Source organism: Nomia melanderi, chromosome 5, assembly GCF_051020985.1.
Source record: "Nomia melanderi isolate GNS246 chromosome 5, iyNomMela1, whole genome shotgun sequence".
NCBI classification, from domain to species: domain Eukaryota; kingdom Metazoa; phylum Arthropoda; class Insecta; order Hymenoptera; family Halictidae; genus Nomia; species Nomia melanderi.
The window spans coordinates 8209267-8230670 of record NC_135003.1 but is presented as its reverse complement, the minus strand read 5'-3'; the positions used below and the strand labels follow the sequence as shown (position 1 = coordinate 8230670).

The window sequence follows — 21404 nt, the reverse complement described above, 5'->3', positions numbered from 1 at the left end:
CATGTGTCTTCAAAACGCTCATAGCTGGATTCTTATCATATAAATTTATATATTTTAATTTCGTATAAATTTTCTACATATTACATCAAATATTTTTAATATTTTAAAATGATTTTTTGTCGTATCAGTATCGTATCATTATTATTTCATTCGTTTCTTTGAAAGTATAACGTTATCTGAAACAATTTCTTCACGTGCCTATAAACTGTAAAGATATGTAGGTGTTCCCATTTACTTGCCCCACCCCGAGTGAGTATATGTGCTACGTTTCGATTGATATTAATGAAGACTATGGTTGAGTTCTCATTGTTAAGGTTTTTGAGCGTAGGTTTTTAAAAGTATATTATTGATCTGAATGTAACTGTAATTCATTATGGAAGATCAAAATGAAAAAAAAATTCAAGATAAAAATTAAATGAGACGATGAAGTGTGACGTACGACACTGGCTTGCATGACGAATATAGTTCGTCACTATGCAGTTAGTCATTAAAATCTGATGACGAGTCTAGCTCATCATTGTAGTGCAAGGGGTTAAGAAAAATCTCAACGCGTTGTTAATATTGGAGCTGTTATAGTTTTGTCAGGATATTAAATTACACGCAATATCGGTGAAACGTGCAGATAATTCCAAGAGGACATGGCTTACACTTAAAAACCTCAACTCGTAACTACAGTTATGACGCCTGGTCGCGAAGGCTTGAAATCTCCGACTTTATGGTTACATAAGCTTCTTATATTTTTTTTGAAAACCTTGAGCGCAAAGCGCTAAAGCTAGTCTACGTGCAAAATTTGTCTTCAAGTAGTTAATTCGTTCGTAACGCTTGTGTTTTCTTTAAAACTAGTCCTTGTTGCTTAAAAAAAAAAAAAAAAATAATGAGTAAATGCCTTCAGTAAAAATTATTTAAATAAAATACCTTTAAAAGTATTCAAAGAAACATGTCTACTAATTTTCCTTTAATTTTTTGGAATACCTATTAACTACTTATAGAGCGAAAGTAGAAATACAGAAATTTTGTTTTTGAGGAAATGTATTTAGTGTATTTCTTTATACTCACATTGTTTCTTCATCAGGGAAATCTTTCAGTTTTGTATAGCACTTCGTCAAATTTATCCGATGCATGTTTCCAGAATATTAAATTTTAAATAGAAGTAACGGGAAACTTGTTGTGTCTGAGCATTTAAGTGGAAATATAATTTCCATTAATGCTCCCAATTATCTTAAAATTCTCGAAGTTCTTTAAACCACTTTTCCCATTTCCATGCTTTTACTCCAAGCTTTTTAACAAACACATCTGGCCTGTTATTTTTAATTACACATCTCTGTTATAGCTATGCAGCTTTTATTTTTATGAAGAGAATTTATTTCGACGATTCCAAAATAACGTTTTAATAATATAAAAACAAGCCTGTACGCCATTTCCCAGGTAATAGAATATTTATACACCCGTTCTCATATGAGTCGATTAATCGATAAATGAAGTATGTTTTCTCTTTATTTTTCGAAAAAGGAGTTCGCGGGTATTTTATCACGGTTATTACGTGCAAAACGAAAGAAAATTTATTAACAAAGGAAAACTTGAACCCATTAGCGTAAGCAATAATAGATTGCACTTTTCATTTGCATATTTCATAATATCTTATGTAAATATTATGTTCCAAAGGAAAATATTCTATGTAAATAAATTCTGTAATATCGGTTTTAGTTGTGAGTTTATTATAAACATTTGTCAAATTTGTATTTCTTGTAATTAGTTATAATTTTGTAGGTTAGAATTTAAAAGAAGATAAAATTCTTTGATAGTTATTAAAAAATGGTTTCAGTAAATGTTGAAAAATATTCTACATCGCGGCATTGATAGGATTGCTGTAAAGATATATTTTCTTTCGTACGAAGGTATTACGTTACAATGTTATAATACGCTTTTCCGTAATGATTTCCACTATCTAATAAATTGGCCCTACTTTGTGCTGCGAAAAACATGCCCTCGCTATAAATGGTTCCGCTGTCGTATTTTATGGCGCTCCTCGAGTAAGGAAGATCTAATTCTTATCCCTTTGGACGTGTACCGTACGATTTGCTGTTGGATACCAGTAAATTTAATCTAGTTTCCTCATTTCAAGCAGTATTTTACCTTTTATTACTTTCATCGCCACTCCAATTTCCGTTTGTAACTATAATTTGAATTACTTCTTTCCTCTTATTATATATTCGAAAGATTTAAATAGTAATCGGGCTACACTGAAAATTATTGTAATTTCATTCTGTTTCTCAATTTCGAATAAATCGAATATTCAAATTCGTCGACCCCATTACAGTTTTACTTGCTATTTATTGTTTCTACATGAAATAATTTCTACGTGAAACTAATACTTCGATTTCTTTAAACAAAAATTAAATTTAACTTTATTCGCGTGAAAGAATTACTGTTCTTTCTTTGCAAGACTCGGCGCAATCTTCCTCGGTTATCTTTGTTCGTTACATTTTCCGTTTTAATTCCCCAATAACTGTACTACACATAAAATGAAACTTCGGTTTTAATTCGTTTTCATGCAGATTCGTTCGTTTCATTTGCCGATTGAAAGCTGCAACTTCGTAACCTTTTTCCCGCAATTTGGGAAGGGAAAGAAAGTCAGTCTGGGCGGAATCTAGTAAGTAGGGTGGACGGGCGAGTAATGTAAATCATTGATGGTATCTATAGTGAAACGCGATGTGTATAGCATCGCATTATCCTATTACAGTGGTGGTTCGCTGCTATACGACAGTGGATTAAAGTAACACCTTTTTAGTTCTTTGAAGATGGAATTAGAGAACTAGGTTATCACTAGTGCCTGAATTTTATGCATTCGTGGCGTGTGCGGATATTTAAGCTGCTATAGGAGATAAAGTTGCATCTAGTTACACGGAGCTTTTAATCCGCCGAAATCGTCGAGAGCTGCGACGGATTTCTGTTCATTTACCGATTACAGTTTCCGAATTGCGCGATTGAAAAAGTCGAGTACTTTCGCAGTGGGAAAGTCACGGCGCGTTTCATACGGTTTTGTATTACATTTCCGTTTAAATCCTGTTCTCTGGAGAGTCTGATTTTTGTGAACAGCGCCGACTTGAAATCCGCTAGCGGTTTTGCACGCTGCGTTTTTCATGTCCGAATGCGTTCAATCAATAACAATCGAATTGGCTGTACAATCGTCATCTACGCCATATGCTGTTGGTGTTTGCGGACCGCGGGTAACTGATTGTATTGGAGATCAATTTTCGAGAAAATAAAATATATATCGAGCTACTAGCCTTGTGGACGTAGCCTAGCATTTTCATTTTCATATTCGAATTTCATTCACATAGATATTTTGTTTTTGTAATAACTGAGTACTTGGTAAGCAATGTAAAGTTACAGTTTTATAGACAAATTTGGAGAAATTCAAGTGACAAGTAAAATGAGAAACTATCTTTTCAAATGGCGTACCTTAATTCTTCATTCGGAGTAGCAGATGTTTAGACGATTTCCACGACTTAAAATACAAGGCCGTCTGACATTAAATAAAGGAAATGTTTTTGTCGTCGTAAGGGGTGACTGAAGTGGTGTTCATTTCCAACGACGTGAAATTGCAGTCGTCAAATTGCTGGAATAACTCTTACGAACGAATTGCTGGAATAAAATATATAGTGCACCATTTAGAAAAATAGAGCTGACTTTGAGATCTCCCGAAATACACAGTCCATAAAAGAATTGTTACTGGGAACCTTGTGCTATCCACGGTACCGCGCGATGTATTGTATGTATGTAAAAAATTCTCGCGTTTCCGAGAATAATGGAAATTCGAAATAACGGAGAAATTTTTATTGTTTTCAAAACAGTGAAAAATTCAATTATTTAGGTAGACGTAGGTGTTTTATGTCACTTCGAAATTTCTAAATTCTGAATGTGCAGTAACAGTAGAAAATATAAAGCATAATTCAAAACACGCGACATGAAAGTCATTGTATACGGAAAGTTCCTGAAAACATTTTTTAAGGGTCAATTTTATGCATAAAAACATAGAAAAGTTTTTTCTGCATGCACAGCAGAAAAATGTTTATATAAAAGTTATGAAATGCAAGGGTGCGAACTTTTTCGCGGAGGCGAATTTTTTTAAATAGACCAAGTTTTTTTTAAATAGAAATCTATCTTTTGTTTTATTTTTAAATAAAAAGTGACCTGATTAATACTGTTCCGATCGTGGAACAAAGTGTGATTTTTAACGTTTTGTACATTCATCTTCTACGAGAATTTATCTTGTTAATCCTCGTGGACAGTTCATGTAATCGTTACATTAATATTTTGTGAATTGAATTCTATTAAAGTTGACGTGCAATTAGGAGTAAAAATCAGATTTGCAACTCGATCGTAATATGCAAGCTGAGTCACGCAACTGGAACAACTCGTATCTCTGTTCCGATTGCAATTAGAAAATGCAAGTTACAGGAAAAAGATTAATGGCTCGAAGAGAACTACATACTCCCAACTATACTCTCTTCGTAAAAGCAATGATGTGTACATTTTATTGTTACAGCAATCTTCGTTTAACTATACGTATATCTTTAATAATGGTAAAAGTGTGTTTAAATAAAATGGCAAACAAAACCAGTAATTATATACAGATGAGAGGATTTTCATTACGTAAAAATGTATTGAAGCTTCAGTAACTTTCAAATAATTTCATGTTATTTTTTCCGTTTTTTTAAAATGTTTCGTTACATGTCGATGAGTGTGTGTCTGGGAACTTTTTTCATTATTTTAATGCACGGAGGTCATCCCTAGGGAGATTCCATATTTTCTGAAACATCCTGTAACGATCTATCGACTAATAAGATTTATGTCCTGATGATCCTGCGTGACTGAAGTATTCATCTCCTAGTTCTGGTTTTACTTTAGTTTTAAACTACGCGAGTTTGGCTCGTTTTCAAGCAGGTTAAAGCGTTTGATAACCGTTCCAAAAAAGAAGTAGAACCGTGGGATGAAAAATTTCCAGAGAATTCTCCGACCAGGCAAAGTTGTAAAGCCCAAGAGCTTCGGCGTGTGTCGCAGGATCAGAAGGATATCAGTGTTGGCATTCCTTTGTAACTGAGTATTGGTCTCCTCGTTTATCATTCCCTTTCGCCGTTGTCACCGCCACTATATTGTGACACGTAGTGTGTCCTATTTTCATTACCTTCGGTATTTGCTAATTCAGTGTAACTGGGTGTTATTGAGCTGAAACACGTGAAACGACAGTTTAGGGGGAGAAAGTTGGAACAAAAGAAACTTTTATAGTTTTGCAAACAGTTCATATTGGCTTGTCAGATATACTTTTTCATTGCCCAATTAACAAATTACTAGTTTGTTGGATATTCTGATAAACCTTTTTTTTAAATGTAGAATCGAAGAATTTATTAATAAATTTTCAGTAGACGAAGCGTTAAATGTTCATCGTGTTCGCTACCATATTTCACACTGAATTCTGACTTTTATTACTTAAAATTACACCGTTTACTTTTTTAAATTTTCCTATATATATTTTATGTCTGCGTCCATTTGTGTCTCGTGAAAAATTACATGAATGTCCCGGATAATAGCTGACGCTTCGAAATGTTATACTCTCCAGTGACTTCGACCTTTTATTTATTAGACGGGAACACAGGCGCCAGCACTTGTCCGATCAGAATTCATTCGTGAAAACTTGCAGTGGCCCCGTGGGCACGATAAAAACAATATTCGTGTGACCGTTACAAGCGTATGGCGTGAGAAAGTGTAGTACACCTTAATCAGATTGCAGCTGTTAACCTGTCAAAATAAGCGAGATTGACATTCCGATTGGCACGTGTCCCGGAATCTGTTTCACCTCTTCACAACAGTTATTATCGCTGAGAACTGAGTCTGTCAACTTCACATTCACCTCGGAAGGTCTTCTAATTTGATTATCTATTAAAATCGGTGCTGGCTGATGTATATTTGTATACAGCATTTCATCGACTCATGAACTTTCTCAAGAGACTGTGCATTTTACAAATTCATAATAGCCGCTGACCACACGTTAAATTAAATCTTCAGCGCTTAATGCCATGCATATAAGGGTTAAATGAATGATGTTTGACAAATGTAATGTACATTTTGAATTTTTTTTTATCTACATTCACAGTTCATGGGGTGAAATCGATTTTTCATCTCTAGCTGTGTGAGCTATTTTCGTCTCTCCAATCTAAAGATTGCCAACAAAAATAGTTTTGTCAAATATTTCTTCGAGCTCTATATTTATATGTGAGTGTGTTATATGTTAATTAAGAAAGAAGTAAGATATATTAGAAGCTATGAAAAAATCGTAGTAAATAACTAAAAGAAAGAAATCTTCACTGCAAACTGGTGAATTTCAAACAAATATTTTCAGGTCTAAATTATATCGTTAAAGTCTTCAATCATAAAATGGCTCTGAAAGGATAACAATGTATTTTCTTAGCGTTAAATATTTCATTCAGAGCGCTGATTACGATCATAACTACGCAAACAGTTGGTTATGCCGTGTTTTTCTGCTTCACCACCCCTCCTAGTGCCGGTCACAGTTCTGAGTGGCACGACACGGTACATATCAGCGGAATAATTTTAAATAGTTACGTCGGCATGTTATTACCGTCGACGAACTTCTTATCACGTATTGTTTAATTTATTTTTCGTCGTTGGAATTTTATTTAAGTCGGCGGATGAATCGCGGATGTCGCGTGTCATACACTAAGGAAAGGGTGAGATACGATCTTTATTGTTGAATATCACGTCAAATATTGATTCTCTAGATTTTCTTCTTATTCGAAAACCTCGTGTCTTCTCGGAGAAACTCGCGCACTCAAGAATCTATTCTTAGATTGTTCGAATATATTATATTTCACTCTTTTACTTTACATGGAACACAAGAGACTGAGAAAAGTAGAATACAAACTCGAGTAAAGTTGAGCACGTTATTCTCTTTTTTCCTCGGTGAAAGCATTCATTAAGATAAGAAGTTTCTTCTTGATTCCTGTTTTCAGAGATTAGTCCTCAGCAATGCGAGTTCATAACTTTCCGGTTACGAGTTACAAGGAAGTTTGGACCTTCCTACGTTTCCTAGAGAAACAGAAGAATAGTGTAACAGGATAATTAGCGAATGTTGATTTTCCCGATGATTACGGTACAACTTGTTATTACCTCCTTCCTTGATGTCCGTTCGTAGTTTCAACGTGTCTTAGAAAAATGTAGAGATAGCGTAAGAGGATAATTAGCGAACGTTAATTTCCACGATGTTATTTCGGTGCAACATATTATTACCATCTTTCCCCGATATCGGTTCGAAGTTTGAACTGTAGGCGTCGGGGCAGGGATGCTTGCGGATTAAGCTACAGGTCAGTGATAATGCTTTCTCTTTCTTTTTTTTGCGCCGGCAACGAAAATACAATGGGCAGAATGCAGAGCTGTACCTGTACACTAGGATTTTTCTCGTCGTACTGACGAATTGATGCCAACCTCGATATTCGAGACGATGATATGCAAGGATTTGTACGTGGATGCTTGGTTTCGTTCTCATTGTTTCGTTTTACTTTAATCACTTCATAATTCAGCGCTTATTAACCGTCGAAATTTCGCATTCCTCTTCCGCGAAGACAATGGATTGTTTCTATTTTGTTGTTCGCCTTCCAAGGCTTCGTTCTTTTTAAACGAAAAGCAAACACAAAGGGATCTTACTAATTAGGCCGACTTACGGCCGTTGAAATATGCAAATGCAACTTAATTTTTTCACAGAATCTATAATGTTTAGTACTATAAATGTGCTAAATGAGTTGAAGAAATTAAACGATGAATATGAGCATTAATTTTAAATATTAAATTAACTGAATAAAAATTTCACATCATAATGTTCAAAAGTTTTTCTTGTGAAAATGAATAATTGAAAAGACCTTTGTAATCATAATTTCAGCTTAATTTTATTCAAAAAGCGTTTAGGTGTGCAACGGAACGGCTTGAACGAGCCATTTCTTTTGTCCGTGCCACGATGAAAGATTTCTACCGTGAAACTGGGGACTTAACGCAGACTTGCCACTTTCCAACATTTTTCAGACAGACTTTTTGTACAGTATAATGCATTGTTACGTGAAAAATTTCTTCTCAGCCCGTTTTTGTATTCAGTGGAATAGATTTGTACATCTTGAGACTGCTAAGGTTGTTACGAACATTTGTCTTAGGTCTTATGCTTCGAATTGAAATCTCTTCGAAGTAAAACCATCTTTGTTCAGAATTATTGATATTCACGTAAAGTATTAGTTACACAGAAGAAGAAGACAAATTTTCATGTATTTTTCATTCTCTAAGAATAGTTGATAAGAGTTTCATTTCGTACGAATCTTTGCATTTATAATGAATTCGTTAGCTTGAGTAGTTCCTCGAGATTAATAGAATTATTTTTATATTATTAAATCCAATGGGAATTATCATTAAATACTTACAGATATCGGATACAATTTAATCGCTAGCTTGTTAACTGTGACACAAGATGCAATTTTATTCCGCAATCATAACTTCCTGACTTGCAAATCAATAGTATCGATTGACCTCTTATCCTCCCTCTTATTTTTAATTATTTTCCTCCTTCACAGTTGCTTTTTTTAAAACAATATTAATATTATTATAATGTCCACGGTAATGAAGTCATTATGCGTACACAACAATCGGTTAAACATTGATTTGAATTCGTATTGAATAACTTGGGTAACACGAGGGGTTCGTACTTTAACGTAAATCCGGTGTTTATGCAATTCCGACGTATAACTTATTCAAAGTAATTTTGATTTTGCGTTATAACCACGAAAAATGATTTCCTCCGTACTCACCAAAATTCGAAAGTTCTCGGTGTATTTCACTGATTTAATTAAAACGAAACCTAGAGTTTATGAAGTCGTTTAGCCAACGCATTGTTCGAGCGAAGCAAAACAACGATGGTTTGATAAAGTTAACAATACGTTTTAGACAATGTTCATATGTGTATATATATATATATATATATATATGTATATATGTATACAGAATTAACAAAAACTTGTTATTTTTCTAGTTAGTCCGCTATAATATGTAATGCCATTGCCAAATTCCAAGTTTCAAGTATTAATTTATAACCATCCAAACTCCAAAAGAAGTCTTTCTTCGACAGGAAACTTGACAATACTACTAAAATTATTCCATTGACTTTTTGAAGATTAAGAAAGCTGTAAATCCAATAAGAATTCGTAGTTTAGTAATGACAACGTGAGCTTTGACCGATCTCCTCTCTCAGATGTTCTAAGGGTAGTTCTGAACAAACCGAGCATCCTTGTCATCAAGTTTATGTGGCCGGCCATCTCTTCGTTTGTCAGATAGGTCAAACCGTTGTTCCCTAAACTTTGCACGCCTCCGTTTGATGGTACATTCCGGAAGACCGTCTCAGGATTCACATCCGTGCACTTGCCCAAAAATGTCTTACTGTACTCGAGGGATTTCACAAAGTTCGTGTACAAGGATATTCGCAAATGTCTCCGCATTTGCTGTTATCGCTCCCGTATTTTTTATTCAAAGTAGATGGTGGATTTGAAATCTCTGCATCTTATATGTAACTTCAGGTTTACAGGACAAAGTAGAACAGAATTTTTGCGTCTTTGTAGTTTTAAACATTCTTCATTTTTCATTTTTAAAGTAAAAATTCAATTTCGTCATAAGAAAGGGAATTATTGTCGTTGATAATTGTAGATATCGATAGGATTCAAAATTTGTAAATAAAAATGAGAGAAAGTTTGTTTAACGATGCAAAGTGTTTAATTAAATTATCTTAGTTCTTAATCAATAATGTTTTTAGGAATATTATCCTATACAAAGTTAATTACGCTTAATTTATCGGTTCATTTTATTTTAACTTAACAAGCCCGCAGATAGCGAATGTAAATTTCCAATTAATTTTCAATTACCTAAATTAATCTGTGAGAACATCGGTTTGCGTGAACGTACACAGACCAATCATAAGAATGTATTCACTATGAGTGTCGAATCATATCGATAATATAAAAATTAGAAATTTCAGATCTGAGCAGGTATTATTTTCTGGCATTTTGATGGCGTCACGGTCGAATGTCAAAGTTCATATTATTGCAAACACGCTGCATAGTGCATAGACACGCGCAACACAGCTACAGAAAGGCGGCCGCGGTCAATAAAAATAGTCAGACGAAATGTGAATTTGAGAAATAATATTACAACAAGCCAATGAAATTTTGGAGAAAACGTAATATTCTCAGATGAGAGCGGATCCAATTATTTGCGTCGTCGGCTGGAATGAAGTTTCAACCGAGGACTAAATGGGGATGAGGGGGTATAATAGAGTTGGAAATCTTATTACTTCCGAAAGGACAACGATTCTAAGTGTACAGCTAGGGAAACACAAAACAGATTGTCGTACGATATTCTCCATCATGGTTTAAAACTGAAAAGAAAAGTTTTTAATTGTATCGAACTGTCCTAAAGATGCATTTAGTCGGTATGAAAGAAATACGAAATAGAAAGGGATGTCAGCTTTCTAAATTGAATAGTAACATATTATACAGCATATAGTAATAAAATTTATAATAATATTACAATAAGTATCTAACAATATTAACGATAGTATCTGATTTCTCTTGGTATTTATTAAACAATCATTAAATCGTGTCACGTAAAAGAAGATGTAGAGTAGCCACAGGACCACACGCCACCAGAAATAAATTTTGTCTGTGTAATCCCCGAAGTGAACAATCCGAGAGAAAGACGTCAGCGTCCTGGCTCAGTATCCTCATTTTTCTTTGCTCTTTTACTTCCATAAAGCAACGCGTTTTATTACTTGGATCGAGGATTATTTGAAGTTGAAACGTATGACCCAGGATCACATAAGCATTATGGTACACGACCCCAGTAATCAGTCATGGATCGACTTACGCCAAGCTTGCAGTAAATGTATAGATAGACGGCTTGTAACTGAAGACGACATTTCTTTGATATTTTTGGCCGATCTAATAACATCGCGCTGTAACAAACGCTGCGTAGCTGCAACGCTTTTGCTTCGATTGTTGTAAATTTAGACGTAGAATAAGGTGATTGCAAAGGAAATCCGATTAATGTATTAGGAGAAGCTACACTTGTACTTATCTAATTGGATACTTTGAAAATATGGTATGCAGACTAAACATAAGCCCCTAAGCTTCAAGATTGAACATTGTAAACGAAAAGTACTCAATAATTTTGCACTTAATCGGTTTATAAGTGGCGCTTATGGATTCATACATTCAGCGCTTTTTGCTTAAGTTACGAATTTACGGATATTGTAGGAAAATTTTGTCATGTATTATTCAAGAGTCTATTTCAGTAGCGTTTGCTCTTGAGTAGCCTTTTAAATTTCCTGGCATAATTGCACGGCTCCCTCTTCAGTTTCTCACTTAATGCATCCTTCCACGTGCTTCCTCTTTCGCTCATTTCAAATATTTCGTGTACCATTTCTCTTTTCCTCTCTCTCCCTTTATCGCGCACACTCCCCGGCTCTACTTTTGAATTCCTCGTAGACCCATATGTGTGCCAGATTCTCATTCTCCCTCTTGCATAACCTGCATTTTACCTCCAGCCATCTATCTTTATGTGTCTCGTCATATATCCTGCGCGTTTATTACCGCTTATTTCGACGCGTTTCCATATCTTCTTATAAGGATCATTCGCAGTGGCCATCGACGATTTTAATGACGTTTCACTCTTCTCGAATGCATGTCAGAAGAAATAGAAATATCGTTGTTCTGGAAATGAAACGAATATGAATATTACAACGGGGTGAAAAATGGTAACGTAATATGTTCTTTGAGGATTTTCTTAAACGTGAATATGCAGTTTTATTAAATATTTTACAGGTAATTATAAAAGCATCTCTATCACAGTATGCACGTGCTATCAATACTTTTTAAAAATTTTTGAATGTTTTACAATATGCATTAAATTTCGAAGTCTGCAGTTTAAACATTTTTATTTTGTTCCAATTTTGATGAGATTTTCAATCAAAAAACCAAACTTCTGTCTACTGAATTTTCGGCATTTATTCCTAAAGATTTATATTCATATAAATATCTGTAATGTATTTATAAATCTGAGGTTTTGAAACAGCAATTTCGGGAGGAGCGGAACACCAGAAAAGACCGCAAGGTTGCCGAGTTGTCAACATCTCCTACGCCAGAGGGTTGCTGCGCCCCTTCCCGTCAAACGAAACAAGCCTTAGGCGGGCTGGAGGGGAGCAGCGGGCCCTCAGACGTTTTTAATTCTGTTAGTTTTAGTTAGAACAACTACAATGAGCGTTTACCCTCTATGGTTTAAATGATATCATTCTTGTTTTTCGCTGTTACCATTTTCCTACGAACTTTGAAGCAATTCAGATGCGACACATATAATCGTAAATCTCTTTCACAATTACTAAAGTATAAATATATTGTACTCACAGTGGCGTTTTAAATGATTCAATTAATTAAATTATAAAAGAATTAATTAAAAAATGTCCAAATAAATTTATTTAGTAAAAACATATAATATTTCATTCAATTTAAATCCTACCGCTTATAGAACGTAGTTATGAGGGATTGAAACAAGTTTTGTTATTAAATTGGAAAATCAGTGAAAACATACGATGATCTCAGACATTTGTCACTGTTTCTGGAAATACGAGTTTACATGTACTTAGAGTATATTCTCCTTTTAATATTAGCTTTTACACGAATGAAACTTCAGTGTTACGTTATGGTATTGGAACCTTATACATGTTTAATAAAACTTCATATATGGAGATTAGAGCTGATTTCCTAGAAATCTGACGTGGAGGTCTTAACCAGCTCCTAGGTAACTCTTTGAGGTAGCCTCAACCAACTCCTTGACATCTGAACGTGACGCTTGTAGACAATGCTCGTTGACACTGAAGCTGTGTTTTAACCAGCTCCTTGACATCTCCCTCAGACATCTTTACTCGGTTCTTTTAACCTCTCTGCCGTTTGAACCACTTCTTTGGACGTCTGTCGGAACAATTTATTATTAAATAACCAAAATGTATATTACATATCATAAATTGTGTATTAGTAAATTTCTGAAGTACTGTATTAAATGAATTTAAAATATAGAACTTTCTCTCCTCACCATTTAGCAAAAATAAATAATTATAAATATTAAATATTCGATACCAACGTTATTAAATGATCGAACTAGAAAAACAAGGAAAGGGAGGTTTTACAATTTGTATCACAAGAATCAGTGAAATCCATTACCCACATGAAATATGTAATATCCTTGTCCGATGCATCATGTACAAATCCCATACAGCACGAAACGGAATATTCTCAACTTAAATATTGAATATTGCGAATAAGATTACGCTGTTTTCGAGGAAGAAACGTATTATTCTACTTTGTTCAAAATATCCCAGGATAAACTCGTTTACAAAGGCTGATAAAGTGTAATATTCAATTTTCTTGCTCCGTTAAGGGAATCATCTTACGTACTGAATAATACACCCGAATTTCGTTCTGCATAATTGAATATTTTGATATGTCAAAAGTATGTCCCGCAAGTTCTACAACCGTAGACATTAACAAAATTGCCATTACTATTATTTCTTAATTTAGTAATTTTAGTAATTTCTCTTTAGTGAAATCTCTTTAGATCAATTTACCTATTTGATCGAGAACTTTTTGCCAAGAATACTATGAGTCATGCATTATTTTTAAGAACGACAAACAGAGGGTTCAGTTAATTACAAGAAATTCCCATCTATCACGTACGAAGAATAAAAGTCCACTCTCGTCGAAAGAGAAGCGATGGAGAGACCCGGAGGGTTAGCCGTCGTTGCACATTTTGGAACTCGTGAAACGTTTGTGGAGAGATAAGAATCTAGATCTTATTCCCTTCCCTCCTGACCCGGCGTTACATTATTGTATAGTAGTTCTGCAGTGTGTCGATTGGTACGGGCTGAATGGATACTAAAGTTTGATATCTACACAGCCTGTAAGACCGTAGCACGGAAATGTCGGAAATTGACCGGAGACTTTGGTAAGATGAAATCGGGCATACAATAAAGCAGGCGGTGTTCGTAAGTTTCGTATCGTTGTATTTTAACCTACTTCCCTGTTACGCCGAAATGGAACGAGGGCAGTTTTCACAACCAGCGGGAAGGCACCGGGTACTGCATCAAAATCGATTTTAACATGTATCTGCCTTCCAGGGTGTCAAATTAATCCAAAGCCTGGCTTTATACTAAAAAATTTTTTCCCTCTGTATCCTCTTTTACCTCTTTGTGTACATAATACTTTCTAATTTCCGTGGACCTTTTCTTTCTTCCTTTCTTCCCTCCCCTCTCCCTATTTTTTTAATTCATGTACAACGTTTGAAAAGAACATAAAAGCTTTTATACTTTTTTCTCTTTCGCTGGCGTAATATTTCTACGTCACTTTTTCGTGGATTTGCATTCCGCACGCATTAAGAATGTGTCGGAAATATTTGTAATAAACGTGATGATTTAATTGATAAATGATTTATGATTTAATTTTGCGAAGAAGATTAGATGGCGTAGCATCAGATCTTTTTGGTAAAATATTTTGAACTCTGTTCAATTTTTAACGTGATAGTACATTAAGATATTTTGTAATAATAATATGCAGGTTGTTTCGTTTATAATGAACATATGATTCATTTTGCGGAATAAATTATTTTTTCTTAACAAAAGTGGTAGAACAGTTTCTTTATGGAATTTCTTAATCTAAGAAGAACTTTGATTAACGTTTGCTAATAATAAAACTTTAGAACTTTTTAAAAGATACATGTAATTGTTTATATGCTTAAAAATTGTATATTTAAAAACCGTAATTTTCAATAATGTAAATATCTCCTGAACCACGTAAACACTCCATTTGAGAGTTTAAGAATGTATGGATTCGAGAATAAATAAATCCGCAACGTAAATCGCCGTTGAAAATTTTATGTCCCGGGTAGGCAGTACGAACGTACGTGCACTGTGCAGTGTGTGGAAAACTAGTCCGATCAATAAGAAATAAGTGTTTTCGAGTGGCCAGTGAAATCTCCTGATCTCAATATAATAGAATATTGTTGGTAACAACTGACGCGAAATGTACATGAGAAGGAAGGAAGTTTGAATATATTAAAAACTTCACAGTAAATGATGAGCACAAATTGGCTTTTTCGCTAAACTCGCGAAAAATCTATTAAAAAATTAAATAACGAAAGATCCATGAAATATTAAAACTAAAAACAATTTCGTAATTGCTGAAAAAAGCTTTTTTACATAGAGATACAAGTATACCACTTTTACCTCAAAAATAACTTGAAATTCATGTCGAAGTAATTTAACAAATTCTAGTTAACCATTTTAAGTAAATTAACAGATATCTTTGAATTTTAAAGATTATATTTTACATATCTTTGAAATAGAAGTAAAACATTCAAATAACATACAGCAGAATGAAATTTTTATATTTACTTTACTGTTTACTTTACTGAATTATTTCATTTAAAGTTTGCAGCAAATCCTATTAATGTCCAATTCGGTACCTTCTTTAAATTTGGCATCGGGATTACTCACGAGATTACTCTGAGAATTCCAAAGTTTACACGTGCAGAAGTTAAGATAGAAAGTCAATTAATTTCGAGCCAAGCAAAGGAGTAATGTAGAAGGAAATCCTTCATGTTCGAATAATGTGTAGATAAATGTCTAAAGATAACCATAAATCCGATAAGATAATGTTCTATTCACATAATTTGTAAAGCGTATTATTAAATGATATACGAACCTGAAAATTACAAGTTTCTAGAGATAAATGTTTTACTAAGGGTCTACAATATTGTTGTTTAATTAAAGTATTTCGAACTTATTTCTAAGGAAATACATGCACCGCGCAACGGTAACAATTAATGCTAATCTATCAACTCCGGAAAGTATGCGGAAGGGAATATGAAAGATATTGTTCATTAATGAGCTCTTGTTAACTGCATTTCCTCTTCTGCATTATTCTTTGTTACTTACAGACCCACGTACATTGACAATGCAATATTTTGGGAATGTGCTAATCAACGTATAACAATTTTTCATGGGCGAGTCAAACTGATAGATTTAAAAAGGCAAACTTAATTCAGTGTTTTAATGTTTCAAAAATTGTTCTATTTTGTATGCAATAGTTGAATATATTGTCAACATTTTCAAGAGGGACATCTTTTCAAAAATACATATAAATATGTGGGTTAAAATGATGGAACGTATTGCTGTGTAAAAATGATTTAGGAAGTCTCAAATTCACTTTTCTGGAGCATGAAGTTTCGTACGACAAAAAGTTATTCTATCATGTCGACCTATTTTGAGGTATAGAATCTCTCTCACCCCACTTGTATCGCGATTTACAGCCCGCCTTGTGTATACATATACATATCTACTTATATTATACGTAAGCCTATCTAAAGCCTCGTGATGCGGATCCATAAAATATAATAAAATAACAAGATTGTGAAATTTAATAACTAATTTACACTGTTTTTAATCTAATGAAATTCTAAGCGATAAATATAAGCTTCTATTTATTTGTAATTTCTATAAACTGATTCATAAAAATATTTTATTTGTATATTTATACATGTTATAAAATTATGTACTAAAACAGAAATATATAATTTCATACTAATTGAAACGTCTTTGAACAACATGCCTGGCAACATGCACCCCTTTAATTTTCTTCACTTTTGTGATTATGGAAAACTAAAGTACTTTTTGCGATTAATTGATGAAAATAGGAATTAAAGACAAGCTCGCTACTTCAACGAATATTTTGTTACACAAGGAAAAATATTAAATCCGCGTTGAACTTCGTTAGCAACATTTTTCTCAGCTGAATCAGCCGATGGGAAACAAAATTACGTACAAATTTGCTACGCCGATAAACATGTTTGTTACATAAAGAAGAATATTAAATCTATATCTATTTTTTCAAACTTATATTGAAATAAATCACAAACATTATCCTTCAATAGAGCAAGATATTTAAATCGATAAAAAAAATAGAAAACAAGAAAAATGAAGAAAAAGAGATAAAAATTAGTTGGAGTCCGGGTGTAATGTAAAAGGTTAACAAGTTACGGAAACGGAAAGAGGAATAATAAGGCTAAAAAATAAAAAGACAGTTGTACAATGAAGTGGATGAAAGAAAGGATAACGAACAGGATGGCGTGGGTGTGTTGGCTGTCGAATTCAAGGGGCGTTCGGGAACGGTTGCCAATATAATAGGTAGAGTACGGACATTCGAACAGCTGCTAGTACTTAAATATTTGAAGTGACATGGAAGTGTGATAGGATAGCTTGGATATCGGGCTATAAGTTAAAAAATAAGATGAGAAAGGTGTGAAACGTTGGACCGAACGGGATAAAAGAAGAAGGTTGCAGGATGTGCCGCGAGTATGAGACACGAGGACATGTGTGAAACTAGGGCGAGAAGATAGGCTGGGAAGAATAAAGGTGATATAAAGGAAATGGAGAACGTGTAGCTTCACTGAAGCAGATTGACGAAACGAGAGAGGTTAACGGAGAGGAATTAGAATAGCTTGAAGATAAAATGAGACGGATGGGGAGAAATACATTGCAGAACAATGGAGACACAAAAAGTTTCTGAAATTTTTTCATTGTACAAAAGTGATTGACATTCCTTATTCACGGTAGACTTTCTTCGGAATAGTTTCTTTGTTCACTTGCAGATTTTGTGCTATTACTGAGCTTTCGGAAATATATTGAGAAATTGTTTGATATCTACTTGTTATTTTTAATCTCTTGATTTATGATTTCATTCGTGGTTGTATTTATTAGGATCGTTGTATTTAATAATTTAGTAGAAAAAAGAAATTTGTATTATTTGTAAGTCTATGTTTAGTTTAAAGTTTAATTATAATACCAGAAAAATGGTATTATATTTTGAAATTTAAAGAATTAATAATTTTGATGTTTGTTCATTTTTATTTGAAATGATCATTACAAGTTTTAAACATTATTCCATTAAAATAAACTCTATTAAAGTTCTATTAAAATATTTTAGAACGTATTCGTATTCCGTAGACGAATTACATTAACTGTTTTGCTTATAACTCTATAAAATCTGCCGCAGTTGCCGCCTTGTTTAACCAAAGTGACTTAAAAGTTCGCTTTAGTCCCACTGTTTGTTTCCATTTTATGAATATGAATTATGAATGAAGCGTAATTTAATTTTAGCGTTCCGTTTCAACTCGGAACCACGTCAAGCAATCAATAATGTATAATGAAACGACATTGTAATATAACTTGTCTTAAAGTTGCGAAAAATGCCTGAAAAGAGTAGGATACTGTTTATATTGGAAAACTGTTTGAAACAAAAAGTACATAGAGCGATTGTTCCCTTTGATTTCTTTTGTGCTATGTTTATTCGTTGGACAATATACTAAATTTACTGTTATTCAGAACAATTAGAATGTCAGACATAAACAATTGAAATTTTTTGAATAAATATTTTGTTAAAAATTGTAATACTTAACATATCTCGTGTGCATCCCTTATCCTTTCCACTTTTAGTCAATGAAAGCAATGACTTCGCAATTACTTTACTGTTTTCAGCTGCATAATAAACATACTTTTATATTTTAACTTATTCTAGACAAATAACGATAATTCTCGCGTTTAATATTCCACTATAACACATCGATGACGAGATACGTCGCCAAAGGACTATATGAATATTTCATGTGAACAGATACCCATCCATTGCGCATGGTCAGCTATAAAATTTCGAGTTCATATCGCGTTAGCATATGTATATTTAATGTGTAAATACTAGCGTTCATTAGTCATGAGCATACAGTTCATAAATTTAGATACAAATACATAACGCTGCGAAATTATGTAAATTGAGAAAAGAAGATTAACATCCACCGATCGGCGGTGTATGTCGTGAATGAATAATAAATCGTCGTAAATCGAACGTCGTAAATGGTGACGACAATAATGTTCACATTATTTCACGATTACGCGTGATCCGTGTTTACAGGCGCAAATAAATGGAGAGTAAGGTAAATAGTTTTGAACGTAGGAAAAATTCAGAAATAGAGAGAAAAAAGAGATCGCTGGGTTGAAATCGTATATAGCATATAAAAAAAGCCGGGGAAGAATGGAATTAGCAGCATTGAAATTGTCATATAGATGCGGCTAAATATATCCGCATTGAAAAGCTACAGGAACAATGCTATCTTTCACTTCACGTTGTTTGTTCTGTAGCCCTTCTGGAGTTGAATAGACTTTCAGCTGACTAAAGCGGGAAAGATGAAATGAAACAAATGCCTTTATGTTTCAGACATTCAGACATGGCTTCCCGCATCAGCCGACGGCAGTGGCATTCGATCCAGTTCAAAGGCTCCTTGCTATTGGTACCAAATCAGGCTCCCTTAGGATGTATCCTTTGTATTACATACAAAATGTTTGCGTAATGTACAACATATATATATACGTAACGAAATTTCATGCTCGCTCGAATTTTCTTTATGTTTTTCAAATTCTTAAATGCTGTTTATTCAGATTTATGTCTGTTTTCTTAGTTTTACATACTTACTGTTTTTTTTACCTTCTTTTCACATTAAAAAATAAGATAACAGTAGATAACATTAAAAATAAGATAAAGATAATTATGCAGAACGTTAAATTGTTATAATGATACAATTTTTAATCAAAATTAATTCGTATTTCAAATTTATTTCGTGTATGAGGGATTGTATAATTTTTTAGCATTATGAACTTCAGAATCGAAGAAAGCCGTTCGTAGGAAATCAGAGTCTGTGTAGCTTGTCTACCGCAGCGGCTGAAGATCATTAAATTTGATTGAGTTGGTACATATGAAACTGCCGATCACAGATCTGTGTCATTTCCGTCGTTCGTGACGGGGGTTATATTGGAATTGTTAAGGCTGATATTTAAGGACGAGAAGGGACAATAGGTTTTCAATCTTACAGGAAAAGCTTTAAAAAATTCAAGCAATGTTAGTTGAGAGAGAGGAGGTGATCCTATTGTGTGGCTTGGCTTTCAATCGCGCAAATGATTTTACTGAAAACGAGTATTGATACAGCTTCAAGGGATTCGAGTATTTTATTCTTGAAGAGATCGTACTTTATATCATCCTCATTTCTGCAAATTTCGCTAATGACCGTAGTGGTCGAGGCTCACAAATGAAGGGAAGATAGTATTTCAACAAATCACTCGATCGTCAGTTCAGTGGACTGCACTAGACGTTCGCAACTTCAAAATGGCGGACATCGTGTCTGTACCAGTTATCAATACACTACAAAAATTTCTTTATTGCTTAGTATATTTTGTTCTAATTTCTCTAATAACATTGAGATTCTACTCTGTTATTTTACAAATTTAAATATTTACCTATAGAAATGTTTGAAAAAAATTGAAATAAAGGTTTTAGCCAATTTCGAACAAACTCAAGCTCATTAGCTTCATTTTCACCAAAAGAATTCTACTAATTTATTTCTGAAGGTTTCATAAGTATAATATTTGAAATAGAAATACTGTCATATATCGTTAGAAGTTGACAGAAGGATACATGTCAATCTGTCCGCTTTGATGCTTCGCGAGTTGTTCGATGAGCTTGTCGTTGGTGTTCAACATCGATGCGTCTCGCTTTCTGTCCATGTCGGATGGTACGCGCGTGACGAAGTCAGGGACAGGTACAAAAGGGGTCGTTATCTGGTAAAAAACGATCCTCCGCTTCGAAACATTCGAATCGACCCGTTCGAAAATTTACGAATCCTTTGAAGAGTTACTGTATAGGCTTTGTAACCGGTGAGAGAAGAATGCTGATTTTGTAGGAAGGATACAAAAAAAAAAGTAAAAGAATTCGTGATAAACTTTGTGAACAGCTGACTTCCTTTTTTGTAACAATTGAATTTGAATTTCACTTACGTTTGTGCGATATCAAAAAGGATCTGTTTTATGTATCTGTTCGTAGTTTGTTATTCTGTTTATTCCTGTTATTTGTATATTATTTATTGTGAGCACGAACCGAAGTTGAACATTATTCGGACTGCTTCAAATCTTTACATGAGATGATTAATCAAATGAATTTTTTTTAATCGATTGCTTCATTTACATAGTAATATCCGAATAAAATTCTGTTCAATACTGGTACGTTAAGCTTTGAATATCCTCATTTGTATTGTATATTTTTTTATATGGACTGTATATGTACTTTGTGTTGTATCTCTAATCATAAAATACTTACTGCATTAAACTCTGCTTCATCCATCAAATCCATCGATCATTTCTTTCATTTCTACAATCT

General features: G+C 33.7%; 1 protein-coding gene across 8 annotated transcripts in view; it reads left to right on the top strand.

The window, feature by feature from the left end:
* Tomosyn (syntaxin-binding protein tomosyn) overlaps positions 1–21404 on the top strand; it is a 78002-nt gene that overhangs the window by 4279 nt on the left and 52319 nt on the right. For all 8 annotated transcript variants that reach the window (XR_012998706.1, XM_031985813.2, XM_076368067.1 and 5 more), the window contains exon 2: positions 19416–19513. Coding sequence is in view for 7 of the 8 variants with exons in the window: in XM_031985813.2 (XP_031841673.1) it covers positions 19416–19513 (98 nt within the window). In the remaining variant the exon portion in view is untranslated. The remainder of the gene's footprint in view (positions 1–19415; positions 19514–21404) is intronic.